Consider the following 15,543-nt stretch of genomic DNA (forward strand, 5'->3'; position numbering starts at 1 on the left):
CTTTTGTTTGTTTGTTTTTGGGTCCAGTCGTGGGACCTGAACTCTGGGCCTGAGCGCTGTCCCTCAGCTCTTCAGCTCAAGGCTAGTGCTCTACCACTTGAGCCACAGCGCCACTTCTGGCTTTTTTCTTTTTTGCTTACGTGGTGCTGAGGAATTGAACCCAGGGCCTAAGGCATGCAAGGCAAGCGCTCTACCACTGAGCCACCTTCCCAGCCCCTTTTCCTCCTACCTTTTGGAACTGAGGTTTGAGATAACACTTGATAGTCATGAACTACTTAAGCTCTGCCCCCAGACCTCAGCTTCTGGTTCCTAAATCAGGGCTGACACCTTGCCTTGAATGGCCATTATGACTAGGGAGACAAACCAACAGACAAAGTGCTCAGCATGGACTAGTTCAGAGCAGGACAGGGACAGCCTTCATGGGAAAGAAGACAGATTCAAATAAGTAGAGCCACTGGTGGAAGCCACCAGATTTAGAGACACTCCCTCCAGTCAGAATGTCTCTTTGTAGGTGGCACACTGACTACTGTGTACTTCCCAATATTATTTCAGGAAAGCGAAATCATGAATGCATGCAGACACAGAAAGCAATAGCTGGATTCAGGACTATGAAGCCCAGAGGATGGAATCATCAGCCCTGATGGAGACTGGTCTGGTAGTGCAGATATACCCTGGTGGAAAAACCTAGTATGCAGGGTGGCAAAACCAGGGTGTAGCAAGAATCAAGACCAGAGGTGTGGCTGAAGTGGGAAAACACAATTTGTGAGCAGAAGAAGCCAAATGAAAGCATAAGGCCCTGAATTCAAGTCCTAGTACAAGCAAAAACAAAACAAAACCCCAAACCCTCAGTCCCAACCCAGACTGCAGTGCTTTCAGCATACCATGTGGCTGCTCACAGCCAGTTGGCAGAACACTCTGGTGGGAAAGGAACTAAACCAGGCACAATCCATTTCCTAGTGCTTCCTAGAGCCAGAGCTGATGTGTGGCAAACTCCATGTGGAACAACCAATGCCAAGGAAGCCAGCTGACCTCTCCAGCTGTGCACATTCCTCCCATCTGTATGCAAAGCTAGCAGCCTGGAGACAGTCCTATGGTGCTCCTCTGCCTTATTCTTACCTGACCAGGTTGATATGGGCTTTCTCCATGACCTTTAGCCAGGCCAATAGGGGTTGTAGATCATTTTCACTGGGAATGTAGTCATATAAGGCCTAGAGGTAAGACATAGTAAGCAGATATGTGAAAAAGAAAGCATGTCAGCAATAGCCCCAGGACACCAGCAGTCACAGGCTGGGACTCCCAGCCCTCCTGACATTCCCTGTTTCGTGACGTCCTTCCAGTCCTGATGCTCTAGAAGCAGACACCCGGTTGACTCACAAACCTTCTGTAGTTCTGATAAAAACTAGAGCCCTTCTCCAGGGAAATGCACATGAAGAGAAACAGTTCATAAACAAATCTGGGAATGGGGGCGGCTAGGGGGTCAAAAACCCTGAACAGGGGCAGGGAAGGTGGCTCAGTGGTACAGCGCTTGCCTTGCATGCATGAGGCCCTGGGTTCAATTCCACATAAGCAAAAAGAAAAAAAGCCGGAAAAAAAAAAAAAAAAAAAAAGAACCCTGAACAAAGCCAGGTGCTGGTGGCTCACGCCTGTAATCCTAGTTACTCAGGAGGCTGAGATCTGAGGATCAAGGTTCAAAACCAGCCTGGGCAGGCAAGTCCATGAAACTCTTATCTCCAATAAACCACCAGAAAACCGGAAGTGGTACTGTAGCTCAAGTGGCAGAGCATTAGCCTTGAGCTGAAGAGCTGAGGGACAGTGCTCAGGCCCAGAGGTCAAGCCTCATGACCGACCAAAAAAAAAAAAAAAAAAAGTTATAGATAACTTGTTATCTATAACCATGTGACCATACTGAAACCAAAGAGCCAGACCCCAGCTCCAGTGGATACTGAGATGACAACAAAGGTCTGCATAGCTATTTATTGGTCTACTCCACTGGAGCAGCTCAGCCATCCACCCTCAACTTGAAGATAGGGAGCAGCTCCAGTTCTTCCATCACAGCTTCCTTAGGGACCCACCTGGTAGGGTCTCCTCTCCATCAGGACTCACCGTGATAATCTGGGCGTTGAGCTCTGCTGATAGGGTGCCCAAGCTAGGTTTGGCATGGAAGAGATTGTGGAAGGCCTGCATGGCACAGGCAGTCACCAGCTGAAAGACACACAGGATTTGAGAGATAACACAGACTCCACAGCTGCCCTAAATCCCTTGACCTCTCACATTACCAGATGAGCTACAAAGAAGCCACAGCCCTTATACTTAAAATATGCTTCACACATCTAGCTACAATAATCACTGTCATTTTGTGTGTGCAGGTCCTAGTGCTTGAACTCAGGGTCTGGGCACTGTCCTTGAGCTTTTGTTCAAGACTAGTACTGTATTACTTAAGCCACAGCTTCATTTATGGCTTTTTTGGTGGTTACTTGGAGGGAAGAGTTTCTCAGATTTGTCTTCCTGGGCCAGCTTTGAACTGTGATCCTCAGATCTCAACCTCCTGAGTAGTCAGAATTTTTTTTTTTTTTTTTTGGGTCCGGTCGTGGGGCCTGAACTCTGGGCCTGGGCGCTGTCCCTCAGCTCTTCAGCTCAAGGCTAGCACTCTACCACTTGAGCCACAGCGCCACTTCCGGCTTTTTTCTTTTTGCTTATGTGGTGCTGAGGAAACGAACCCAGGGCCTCAGGCATGCAAGGCAAGCGCTCTACCACTGAGCCACCTTCCCAGCCCTGAGTAGTCAGAATTATAGGTGCAAGCCACTGGCACCCAGCTTTGAACACTTTAATGAGAAATTGCAATGGGGTGGCAGTGGCTCAGACCTGTAATTCTAGCTATTCAGGAGGCTGAGATTTGAGGATTAAGGTTTGAAGCCAGCCTAGGAATACAAATCTGAGACTCTCTTATCCTTAATGAGCCATAAAAAGGCCAGTAGTGAAGGTGTCGCTCAACTGGAAAAAAGAGTTGCCAGCCACGAGCAAGAAAAAAAGAATTGGGAGCGACTGAAAAAAATTGAAATGATTTAGATAGTCTAGGGATGTTGCTCAGGGATAAAGCACTTGCCCAGTATACACAAGGTCCTGGGCACCATCCCTAGCCCCACACACAAACAAAAAAGAAAGAAAATAAAGCAAATAAATCAAAAAATCTTTATATAATATAAAATAGTAACAATGGAGAAACAGACAAAAAATGACTAAAAATGCAAAATATACATAGCCAGCTTGAGGCATACCTCAGTGACACAATGCTTAGTATATTCAAGACCCTGGGTTTTCAATCCTCAGCAGTGATAAACAATGAAATAGACATTATAAGTGATATACACACTATAAAGACATATTTATGTACTTTTTTTTTGGGGGGGGGGGGTCTGGTCGTGGGGCCTGAACTCTGAGCCTGGGTGCTGTCCCTCAGCTCTTCAGCTCAAGGCTAGTGCTCTACCACTTGAGCCACAGCACCACTTCCGGCTTTTTTCTTTTTGCTTATGTGGTGCTGAGGAATCGAACCCAGGGCCTCAGGCATGCAAGGCAAACGCTCTACCACTGAGCCACTTTCCCAGCCCCTATTTGTTTTTTTTTTTGTTTTTTGTTTTTTTTTTGGGTCCGGTCGTGGGGCCTGAACTCTGGGCCTGGGCACTGTCCCTCAGCTCTTCAGCTCAAGGCTAGCGCTCTACCACTTGAGCCACAGCGCCACTTCCGGCTTTTTTCTTTTTGCTTATGTGGTGCTGAGGAATCGAACCCAGGGTCTCAGGCATGCAAGGCAAGCGCTCTACCACTGAGCCACCTTCCCAGCCCCTCCCAGCCCCTATTTATGTACTTTCTATGTATATTCGTTTATCCAAAGAGGAAACATATAAAAGGATCTACAGCCAACTATTTGTACCATTAGGAAATGAGAGTTGGGGAAAAAGAGATTTGAGACTTTCAATTATTTATTACTATTGTTTTGCCAGCTTGTGGATGGAACCCCGGACGCTGAACTTGATCTCTACCACTGAACTACAACCGTAAGTTTTTTTCTTTGTGTGTGTGGTGTACATGAATGTGCATGTACTGGTACCAGGACTTGTAGTCAGTTTCCCAAACTACTATTTGGCTTTTTCACACCCAGCTGGTGCTCTACCACTTAGGCATATCTTTAGCCAGTATTCTGCTGGTTAACTGGAGATAGAGTCTTGCAGTTTTCTGCTCAGCCTGGCTTGGAACTGTGATCCTCCAGCCCTTAGCTTCCTCAGCTGAAATGACACTTTACGGATCCATCAGTTACTCATGCTGACCTGATCTGTGAAATCAGCTTCTAACTAGACCAGGACCATGAGATAGTTCAGCCATATCCTGACTCGTGGATGATATGATGGATGAATAAGTATCCTTGGTTTTACCTTAAGAGTAGGGTCAGGGGGTGCTGGGAAGGTGGCTCAGTGGTAGAGTGCTTGCCTTGCATGCATGAGGCCCTGGGTTCCATTCCTCAGCACCACATAAGCAGAAAAAGCCAGAAGTGGTGCTGTGGCTCAAGTGGTAGAGTGCTTGCCTTGAGCTGAAGAGCTGAGGGACAGTGCCCAGACCTAGAGTTCAAGCCCAGGACTGGCAAAAAAAAAAAAAAGAGTAGGGTCAGGGAAGAAAGATGCTAGGTCCTGCTGTAAGGACTGAGTTGCTTCAATGTTTAGCAACCTGGTTTTAAACTTTTAGGCTCAGACTGTCCTGCTGTCTCAGTCTACCAAATAGCTGGGACTACAGGTATATTCCACTTTGCCCGGCCCTAGGTCCTGCTTTCTGCCTGTCCAGTGGGTACCCAAATGGAACCACTATGGGACCACCTTCTTGTGGCCTGAGCTTACCACATGGCTCAAGGTCATGACGCGTAGGAGAGTCTCACTGCAACTCTTCACCAGGCCTTCAGGGAAGCAGGGTAGCACGTCCTTTAGCAGTGTCAGCATGTGTAGCATGGTGGTAGCCTCCTTGGAGCCTGACAGAGAAACAGAGAGATTTGAACTCTGCCTCACACTTGCTAATCTGGCAGTCTGCTACTTGAGTTATATCATCCTTGCTTTCTTTTCATTATTTTGTTTGTGTCTGTTTTTTGTGTGCTAGTACTGGGCACTGTCCCTGAGCTTCTTTTTGCTCAAGGCTAATGCTCTATCACTTCAGCCACTACTTGTTCATTATTTTGGAGATGGAATCTGGTGAACTTCTCTTCCCCAAACTGGTCTTAAACAAAGATTCTCCTTATCTTAAGCTTTGAGTAGCTAGGATTATAGCTGCGAATCACCAGCATCAGGCAAATGGAGAGTTCTATTACTAATCGTCCTCATCACTTCCCCTACCCCGGCCCAGGGCCTGGCTGTCCCACCTCCAGCCTTCTCAATCTCCTGGATGCAGAACTTGGCGGTGGAGACAGCAGCAGGATGATGAGCAGGGACCTTTTCACCAAACATGAAGTCACTGCCCTTGAGAACTGAGCATACTCCATGCTGGGCAGCCTTCCGAATCTGAGGGGCAAGAAAAGGGGAAAGGGGATCAACATTCTACCGAATATTGGGTGCCTATAACAGCTACCAATAAGCAAGCACTGACTGAACACCTACTACATACCCGTTACTCTGCTGGCTTTCTCAGGTACAGAATCCTGAGCTCTCTACGAACTTACCTAATGGCCCAGAAGAAGCCCGGCTTTATAATCTCAGTTCCATTGCCCTCATCTACCTACCAGAGATTTATCCAGTCAAACAGCCAGTAAATACAGAGTAGCACAAGCCAGGCACTGTTCTAGGTATTTACAAACAGACATGAAACATAATAGACAACTCATACTCCACAGGAGAAGCAGAGTAAACTACACATCAGCTGACAGAAAATACTTGGCAAAAAGAAAAAGGTTTTAGAAAACTTTGTATAGAGTGGTCAGGAAGGTGCTATTCCAGTGAAGTGACATTTCAGCATTGATCCTGACCCAGAAGGTAGGAATCATCACGTGGACACACAGGAAAGAAGATGTAAGACTCCCTGTCCTAACTGCTTCTTAGCACAAATGAAGGATTCTGGGTTAGTAATTATTTTTCTATGCCCCGAACATAAATTTCTGGAGAAAAAAGGTGGTCAGCCCCCATTTACTGAGCATCTACTATATGCCAGGCACTGCATCAAATCTGAGAAACACTGCAGCCTCCTCACAACCCTGCAGCAAAGTTGAAATGACCATCCCTATTTTATAGCCAGGAATCCCAAGTTTAGAGACATGAGTAACTCTCTCAGAGTGCCAACACTGCTGAATCCAAAATCCAACTTAGGATGCCACCCTCCTTGCCAAGACAGAGACATACTAGGAGACCAACAAGTCAACAGGTTACTGGCTGAGGAGGCATGAGAGAGATTCTGAGGGCCTGACATTGATCCCCTGCTGGAGAGAGGCTGACTCAGATTGAAGCCTTACAGGCAGAAAAGAGACGCTGAGCAAGAGCCCAGCACTCAGGGTCATCTCTGTAATCCCACTCACACAGGCCAGATCCTCCCCATCTTCTGGAATGCACTGATCTCACCTTGGGCTTGGCATGCACGGTGAAGCTCTGCAGCCCATGGTATACCTGAAGGGTCAGGGGATACCCCCAGGCCTCCAGGTCTTGCTTCCGCAGGAGGGTAGCCAGGCAGGACAGGACCTTAAAGAAGAGTTAGAGTGTCTCAGGATCACCAGCCTCAGCTGAGAGGGAAAGAGATCCCAGGTTCTCAGCAACCCCAGAAAATCTCAAAGGGATCTGCCTAAGGATCTAAAGTGTCGGAACCCCTCATGGGGAAATGCAGGGGGCTCAGAGAGACATAGACTGACCCATCGGAGGGCAGAGGTGGAGCCACTGCTGGCCTGGGCAGACATGATGTCCATGAAGGCTTTGGAGGTATCTGAGAACTTTTTAATGAGCACAGGGCTGGGCACTCTGTGGGGAGAATGAGAAGAGTTAATCCAGCGGCAACTTTGAAATGCAACTGGCGCAGGTCTCGGTGAAGCTCAGGAAGGAGTTGGACTACCATAGGAGTGCTACTGACTCAGTCACTCAGGAGAGGAGCTCATCCTTCCTGACACTCATTTCAGTCTACTTCCCATGACTTCTCATCTTCCCTCATCTTCTCACTCCTCACAAACTCCTTTCATGACGCGTATCAACCCTCTGTCCCCTCTGTGAAGGTCCGTTCCCTGAACCCTCTCCCTATGCCTTCTCCTTACCCATTCACTTCCCAGAGCTGACATCTCCCTAGGCATGAACATTCACTCAGACCCAAGCCACTCCCACATCCCAATGTACAATACTACCCAGAAACTTGAGTATCTTCTTAAATTGCTATTGTAAATTTACTATTGTAATAAATTATGTATGTAGTACATACATCTTAACTATGTCAAAGTGCTCAATTCAGTAGTAGTAAGTATATTCATACAGTTTTACAATATAGTCATGTGAGAACTCAGAAATCTTCTGGCACTAAGGCTTCAACTCAGGGCCTGTACACTGTCCTTCAGTTTTTTTGTTCAAGGCTAGGGCTCTACCACTTGAGCCATACTTCCACTTCTGGCTTTTTGATGGTTGAGTAGAGATCTGAGTCTCACACGGTCCTGCCTGGGCTGGCTTCAAAGCCAGATCCTCAGATCACAGCTTCCTGAGTAGCTAGGATTATAGGAGCCACAGCATCCAGCTAAGAATCTTTTCTTTACACAGTCTCACTATATAGCCCATGCTGTCCTCAAACATGTTCTTGCCTTAGCATCCCAAGTACAGTACTGGCTTTAAGCACAGGTCTTCACACAGTTGCTAGTGTAAGTGCTCTACCATTTAAGCTAGATGAGATTACAGGCCACCAAACTCAGCCTTTCAGGTTTTTTTGTCAGTTGTGGGACTTGAACTCAGCCTGGGTGCTGAGCTCTTCAGCTCAAAGCTAGCATTCTACCACTTGAGCCAGAGTGCCACTTCTGATTTTCTAGTGGTTAATTGGAGATAAGAGTCTCACATACTTTCCTGCCTGGCTGGCTCTTAACTAAGATTCTCAGATCTCAGCCTCCTGAGTAGCTAGGATTTTACTGGTGTGAGCCACTGTGCCCAGCTTTTTTTTTTTTTTTTTTTGCCAGTCCTGGAGCTTGGACTCAGGGCCTGGGTACTGTCCTTGAGCTTCTTTTGCTCAAGGCTAGTACACTTACAACTTGAGCCACAGCACTACTTCTGGCTTTTTCTGTTTATGTGGTACTAAGGAATTGAACCCAGGGCTTCATGCATGCTAAGCAGGCACTCTACCACTAAGCCACATTCCCAGTCTCAAGTATCTTTTTTTTTCTTTTTTGGTCGGTTGTGGGGCCTGAACTCTGGGCCTGGGCGCTGTCCTTGAGCTCTTTAGCTCAAGGCCAACACTTTACCACTTGAGCCACAGCACCACTTCCAGCTTTTTCTGCTTATGTGGTGCTGAGGAATTGAACCCAGGGCCTCATGCATGCGAGGCAACACTCTACCACTGAGCTACCTTCCCAGCCCCTCAAGTATCTTTTTAGAGAACAATTCTCCATCCTACTTCTCCTGTGCACATTCCCTTCTTTACTCTACACACCTGGGGATCACACTATAACCAGGACTTACCGCTTCAGGACAAGATTCAATAGGTAAGTGACAGCAGCCAGAGACTCTGGGGACTCCACTGCTTCCATTGTAGTCATCTGAGGGCCAGATGGAGGGGATGTAAATGGGTAAAGTGGCACATTACAGTTAGGAAAGCAGAGGCAGAGAAGGGAGCCAAGAGAGCAATTACAACCAAGAATTATTGTGTCAGAAGTTCATAAGCACAATTCAACTGCCAGATAATGTTAAAAATAAAAAATGCCCTTAGATATCCATGACTTCTGGCAAACTCAATAGTAAAAAAAGTAAATTACGAATATTCAGATATCTCAATGGAAATAATTTTGACCAAGTTGAACCCTTATAAGGTTCTTATGAGCTGGGCGCCAGTGGCTCACGCCTGTAATCCTAGCTACTCAGGAGGCTGAGATCTGAGGATCATGGTTCAAAGCCAACCCCGGGCAGAAAAGTTCGTGAGACTCTGATATCCAATAAACCACTAGAAAACCGGAAGTGGCGCTGTGGCTCAAGAGGTAGAGCGCTCGCCTTGAGCTGAAGAGCGCAGGGACAGCGCCCAGGCCGAGTTCAAGCTCCACGACTGACAAAAAAAAAAAAAAAAAAAAAAAAAAAGATTCTTATGGACCCCAAGTCTCTATTTGGGAAATGATATTATTTTATTTTTTAGCACTATTGGGCCTTGAACTTGAGATTGTGACCAGGCAGGTGCTCTCCCACATAGGCCCTATCTCCAGTCTGGCTTGTTTGCTGGCTAATTGGAGACAGAGACTCTAAGACTTTTCTGCCCCAGCTGAGCTGAAAACATCCTTAGATCTCAGCATCCCAAGTAGCTAGGATTAGAGACATGAATCACCAGTGCCCAGCTTTCTCTCTTTTTCCCACTAGGATCTTCATTTTTGCCAAGCAAGCCTAAACTGCAATCCTGTTTACATTTCCCTCATAGCTGGGATAGCAGGCAGATGCCACTATGACCAGATTTTTTTTCTTTTTGTGCCACCCCTGGGTCTTAAACTCAGCCTGGGTATAGACCCTGAGCTTTTTTGCTGAAGGCTAGCACTCTACCACCAGTGACAGCTCAGGTATTTTGGTTTTTTTTTTTTTTTGGTCAGTCATGGGGCCTGAACTCTGGACCTGGGCGCTGTCCCTCAGCTCTTAAACTCAAGGCTAGTACACTACCACTTGAGCCACAGCTCCACTTCAGCTTTTTCTGCTTATGTGGTACTGAGGAATCGAACCTAGGGCCTCAAGCATGCAAAACAAGCACTCTACCACTGAGCTACCTTCCCAACCCAATGTTTTTATTTTTTAATCAGTGGAGATGGGGTCCTGCAGACTTTTTGCCCAGGCTGGCCTCAAATTGCAATCATTCCAATCTCAGCCTCCTCTGCAGTTAGGACTACATTTATGAGTTACTATATCCAGCATGAAAATTTCTAGAGGATCTTTACACCTAACTCATGTTTTCAGATCAAGAAAGAGAAACCAAGGAGAGTAAATAGAAAGAGTGAATGAAAGCCAGGCACCGGTGGTTCATGCCTGTAATCCTAGCTACTCAGGAGGCTGAGATCTGAGGATCATGGTTCAAAGCCAGCCCACAGCAAAGTCCATGAGACTCATCTCCAATTAACTACCCAAAGCTATAGCTCAAGTAGTAGAGAAACAACTTTAAGCCAAAAAGCTCAGGGACAGCACTGAGGCCCTGAGTCTAACCCCCCAAGACTGACACCAAAAACAGTAAGAGAAAAAAGAGGAAAAAAGGGAGGAGGGGCCGGGTGCCATTCAGGAGACTGAGACCTGGAAGACTGTGGTTAGAAGCCAGACTGGGCAGAAAGGTCCAAGTGAGACTCTTATCTCCAATCAACTACTCAAAAACTGGGATCTGGGGCTGGGAAGGTGGCTTAGTGGTAGAGTGCTTGCCTCGCATGCATGAGGCCCTGGGTTTGATTCCTCAGCACCACATAAACAGAAAAAGCTGGAAGTGGTGCTGTAGTTCTCAAATGGTAGAGCGCTAGCCTTGAGTTGAAGAGCCAAGAGACAGGGCCCAGGCCTAGAGTTCAGGCCCCATGACCGGGACCAGAAAAAAACAACAACAACCAAACTGGGATCTAGCAATGTGGCTTAAATAATAGAGAGCTAGTCTTAAGCACAAAGAGACTCAAGGACAGGGTCCAGGCCCTGAATTCAAGCCCAAAAACTGACAAGCAAGCAAGCAAGCAAGCAAGCAAGAGAAAGGAAGGAAGGAAGGAGGGAAGGAGGGAGGTAGGGAGGAAGGGAGGGAAGGAAGAGGAAATAAATGAGAGTGACTGAGAGGTGGATAAGGTTGATAGGGTATTTTGTATGCCTGTATGGAAATTTCAAGATAAAATTTACCCATAAAAAAATTATAAAAAATATGAGGCTGGGAAGGTGGCTCAGTGATAGAGCGCTTGCCTTGCATGCCTGAGGCCCTGGGTTCAATTCCCCAGCACCACCTAAGCAAAAAGAAAAAAGCCGGAAGTGGCGCTGTGGCTCAAGTGGTAGAATGCTAGCCTTGAGCTGAAGAGCTGAGGAACAGCGCCCAGGCCCAGAGTTCAGGCCCCACGACCGGACCCAAAAACAAAAAACAAAAACAAAATAAAAATAAAAATAAAAAATAAAGATTACATTAGTTGTAGGGAAGGTTTCACTGTGAGTTTCACACATGCATACATGTTGTGATCAAACTCACCTCCCCTATAACTTTCTCCTTTCTCTCTCTCTCCTTCTAAAACAATTTCAGCAAGCTTCACTATTCTACATTCATTCACACAAAGAAATAATCTACTTCAACTATATTCATCCTCATTCACCCTGTCAGGCATCACTGCTTAAGTCTGTTTTTACTTTCCTGTCATTCTCTTTGTTTTTTGGTATATATTAATTGTAACAATGGGTTTTACCACAGTATTTTAAACATGTATATATTACATTTAAATTAAAAGAACACTAAAAGAAAGAGACTAATTCAATAACTTAAAAATTTGGGTGGCTGCCGCTGGTGGCTCATGCCTGTAATCCTAGCTACTCAGGAGGCTGACATCTGAGGATTGAGGTTCAAAGCCAGCCCGGTAGGGAAGTCTGTGAGACTCTTATCTCCAATAAACCACTAGAAAACCGTAAGTGGCACTGTGGCTCAAGTGGTAGAGCGTTAGCCTTGAGCTGAAGAGCTGAGGGACAGTGCCAGGCCCAGAGTTCAAGTTCCACAACCGATAAAAAAAAAAAAATCTGGGTGTGTCTGGGCAATGGTGGCGCCTACCTATAATCCTAGATATTCATAAGGCTGAGATCTGAGCATCTCAGTTCAAAGCCGGTCAGGCAGGAAAATCCATGAGACCCTTATCTCCAATAAGTTACCAAAAAAAAAAAAAAAAAAATCTACAAAAAAACAAACAAACCTGGAAGTGGAGCTATGGTTGGATGTAGAGCACTAGCTTTGAGCAAAAGAGTTCAACGTCAGTGCTTAGGCCCTGAGTTCAAGCCCCAGGACCAACACCAAAAAAATAAAGCAAACAAAACTAGATGTGGTGGTATGGTGGTACAGACCCTGCCTACCATCCTCGCTACCTAGGAAGTTTATAGGAAGAGGACCATAGTCCAGGCTAGTGCAAGCCAAAAACAAGACTATTCAAAAATAATAAGTTAAGAAGAGGGTTGAGCTATAGCTCAGTTTGTAGAGTGCTGGCCAATGAGCAGATGCATCAGTATTGAATTTGAGTCCCAGTCTCAGACAAAAAGAAAAAGAAGAAAAATAAGGTAAGAAGAAAGGGTTGGGGGTTGGGGCTGGGAAGGTGGCTCAGTGGTAGAGCGTTTGCCTTGCATGCCAGAGGCCCTGGGTTCGATTCCTCAGCACCACATAAGCGCTGTGGTGCTGTGGCTCAAGTGGTAGAGCGCTAGCCTTGAGCTGAAGAGCTGAGGGAAGCACCCAGGCCCAGAGTTCAGGCCCCATGACAGGACCCAAAAAAAAAAAAAGAAGAAGAAGAAAGGGTTGGGGGCATAGCTTAAGTGATAGAGCAACTACAGACAAGCATAACTCCTGTGTTCAAAACCCTTGTACTGGCAAAGAAAAAACAAAGAAGGAAAGAAAAAAAAAAAAAAAAAGGGAGCAAGCAAACAGAAGAATCATGGAATAAATATCACCAGCCTTTCCAAACCACCTGTGAACAATAGAAGTACTTTCACTCACTTGCTCAAAGTCATGGTTCTCTATTGCCACAAGTCAGGAATATCTGTTCTCTCTCTAGAACCTGCTTAGCTCTGCTATGAACACCCACCCCTATCAAACTCACCAGAGCAGCAAAGTACTCAGTCTCAGTCTCTTTCCCTCCCTGGGAGCGAATCACCTCTGTAACAGCAGCAAGAACAGCACAAATCTGTACAGGAAGGAGAAAGTACCTGTGACATACCTTCATAGCCCCTTTTTTCCTTTCTCTTTCATAAATTGATCTCTTGGTAAGTCCAGACAGACAATGTGGAAGCAGCATTTAGACCTGGGGTACACATCACAGGGCCTAGTAAACAAGAGGTCTTAGAATATGATTGCCAGATCCACTCCCAATTATAGTATTTTTTATGGAAATACATGCGTAAGTGTGCAAGGGTCTATGCACAAGTATGTTCACTGCAGCAACAAATTAGAATAGTCAGGTAGTTATCAACAGGGAATTTATAATGTACTGTTAATTAACAAATGATAGATTTAAACATTGTGTAACAATTATTGAAAAGAATGAAGATACAAGCATGGAGATGTCATAATGAAATCCCACTTTACACAACTAATGTATACTAATAAAAAAATAAAATTATGAACAATTACATGTGATGAGAAAAACTGTTCACTGGGGGATAATGTTAAATGATGATGCATCTAAAATATAATCATATTTTGGTAAGCCCAAATGACAAAACGAATAAAAACAAAAAAGATCTAGCAAAATAAGGCTGGGCGTGGTGGTGTATAATTGTAACCCAGCACACAGGAAATTCAGGCAGGAGGAAGGAGTTTGAGACCAGCCTGGGCTACATAAGAAGATCCTATCTCAACAACAATAACAAATGAAGAGTATACCTCTTTTTTTTTGCCTGTCCTGGCACTCGAACTCAAGGCCTGGGCCCTATCCCTGAGCCTCTTTGTGCTCAAAGCTTGCACTCTGATTAATGTACCTTCTAGAAAATATAAGTCTTTACTATTGAACTGTGCTGGTCTAAGATACATAGTGACCCACTGTAGTAGCTGCTGCAAAGGAGAGAAGTTTTAAAGTTCTAACGTTTTATTCTCTTTACATCACTTTGTATCATGTAGCATTGTATCATCTTATGTAACATTTGTATCACCTAACACTGACACTTTTCGCTTAAACACAGAAAAATATAAATATGTAACTATGTGTCTTTAGGGAAGGAAGTGTCTAGAAAATATTCCGACCCTCAGGGTTTAACTCTCTAGCAGGATAAACATTGTTTTACAAAGAGTTCTTATCTTAGGTGGACAATTTATTGGGGACAAAGAAAAGGAGAAAATGACACATCATCCAGGAATAACAGCGGTTGTCACGAGAGAGAGAGAGAGAGAGAGAGAGAGAGAGAGAGAGAGAGAGAGAGAGAGAGAGAGAGAGAAAGTGGGGGGGAGGGAGGGAAGGAGGGAGGGCCAACAAGCCAGGAGGCTCCTGCTCTCCTGCCCGCACCTCCTGCATCTGTCCCTACCTCCTTGTGGGCGGCAGAGTTAGACTCCCAGAAGCGCTGCACTTTGCTGAAGGTGACGTTTGTGCAGTCCGACAGGCCACTCAGGAACGTGCCTGAGGACTTCTCGGTGACGGCCAGCTCCGGGTCTTCTTCCATGGGCGTCTCAGGGTCTGCGCGCTTGCCCAGCCGCAGGGACCCCGATTGCAGCTCATTGTGCAACTTCACGGCGTCAACCGTCAGGTCGCTCTTCCCTGAGAACGCGAGGCGGGAACACGGTAAGTAAGCCCCGCACGTCTACTCCGAATTTCCCTGCGGCCGAGAGAACCACCACACCCGCGGCGAAACCCTCCAACCCCAACGCAGCCTGCCTCGGCGGCCCGCCGGACGCTAAAAACCCAGAAGACCAAGGGCAAAGGGAACGTTTCTGGGCAATTTCCTGCGTGCCGGCACCAAGAGCGTGTGCCTGCGGGGCAGCCGGCCGCGCGGCCCGAACCCGACACCGCGGGCCCCCAGACAAGTCACTTTCCCGCTGGGAGAGTTGAAGGACCAGGCCTTCCCGGTGAGCTCCAGACCAGACATCCAACGCCTGGGACCCGGACCGACCCGGACCCGCCGGGACCCGCGGGACCCACGCCCTCGGGGAACCGCACGGCCCGGCGGCCGCGCCCGGATCGGAAGCTCCGACTACCTGCGGGCCGGCTGAAAAAGCGGCTGCGAGCGGCCTGGCGGTGGCGGCAAATGCTGGGGTTGCTGTCGCTGCTGTGGCCTTTCTTCCAGCGCTTCAACTTGGCCGACACCCCGGAGGGCAGCTTCCCGGAGCGACCCATGTGGACTAGACGGGGGCCAAACTAAGGCTGAGTTCAAGACCGGCTTTCGGCGAAGCAGAACTACGCGCGGAGCCCCACGTGGGTCCTCCACCGGCTTCACATCCTCTTCCGGTGTCGTCACTTCCGGATTCGCGTCCGTCACCATGGCAAAAACAGTCAACATCCGCCTTCACTTTTCCATCAAGTGTCAGAGACCTGTCGCAAGGAAAGAAGTTCTGTTGCTAGGCATTCTTGGGGTTCCTACCTCAGGACCATGGTTCTTGGCCACTGGAGTAGGCTTTATAAAACTGAGTTCCGCCGGGCGCTGGTGGCTCCCGCCTGTAATCCTAGCTACTCAGGAGGCTGAGATCTGAGGATCGCGGTTCAAA

At 46.9% G+C, this 15,543-nt stretch overlaps 1 protein-coding gene across 2 annotated transcripts in view; it reads right to left on the reverse strand.

The window, feature by feature from the left end:
* The window catches only part of LOC138826180 (RRP12-like protein), a 38,911-nt gene extending 23,655 nt beyond the window's left edge, over window positions 1-15,256 (reverse strand). The window contains exons 1-10 of one of the 2 annotated variants that reach the window (XM_070021328.1): window positions 15,037-15,256; window positions 14,370-14,599; window positions 12,953-13,036; window positions 8,652-8,728; window positions 6,863-6,968; window positions 6,579-6,695; window positions 5,393-5,531; window positions 4,881-5,008; window positions 2,104-2,202; window positions 1,117-1,208 (exon numbers count right to left, since the gene is read on the reverse strand). In XM_070021328.1, coding sequence (XP_069877429.1) covers window positions 1,117-1,208; window positions 2,104-2,202; window positions 4,881-5,008; window positions 5,393-5,531; window positions 6,579-6,695; window positions 6,863-6,968; window positions 8,652-8,728; window positions 12,953-13,036; window positions 14,370-14,599; window positions 15,037-15,175 — 1,211 coding nt within the window. In that variant the 5' untranslated portion in view covers window positions 15,176-15,256. Of the gene's footprint in view, window positions 1-1,116; window positions 1,209-2,103; window positions 2,203-4,880; window positions 5,009-5,392; window positions 5,532-6,578; window positions 6,696-6,862; window positions 6,969-8,651; window positions 8,729-12,952; window positions 13,037-13,069; window positions 13,101-14,369; window positions 14,600-15,036 lie in introns of those variants that run through there. The other variant, XM_070021329.1, reaches the window with a different exon arrangement.
* Window positions 15,257-15,543: the final 287 nt, after the last annotated feature.

This window comes from Dipodomys merriami, unplaced genomic scaffold (assembly GCF_024711535.1).
Source record: "Dipodomys merriami isolate MVZ:Mamm:240054 unplaced genomic scaffold, mDipMer1.0.p SCAF_14, whole genome shotgun sequence".
NCBI classification, from domain to species: domain Eukaryota; kingdom Metazoa; phylum Chordata; class Mammalia; order Rodentia; family Heteromyidae; genus Dipodomys; species Dipodomys merriami.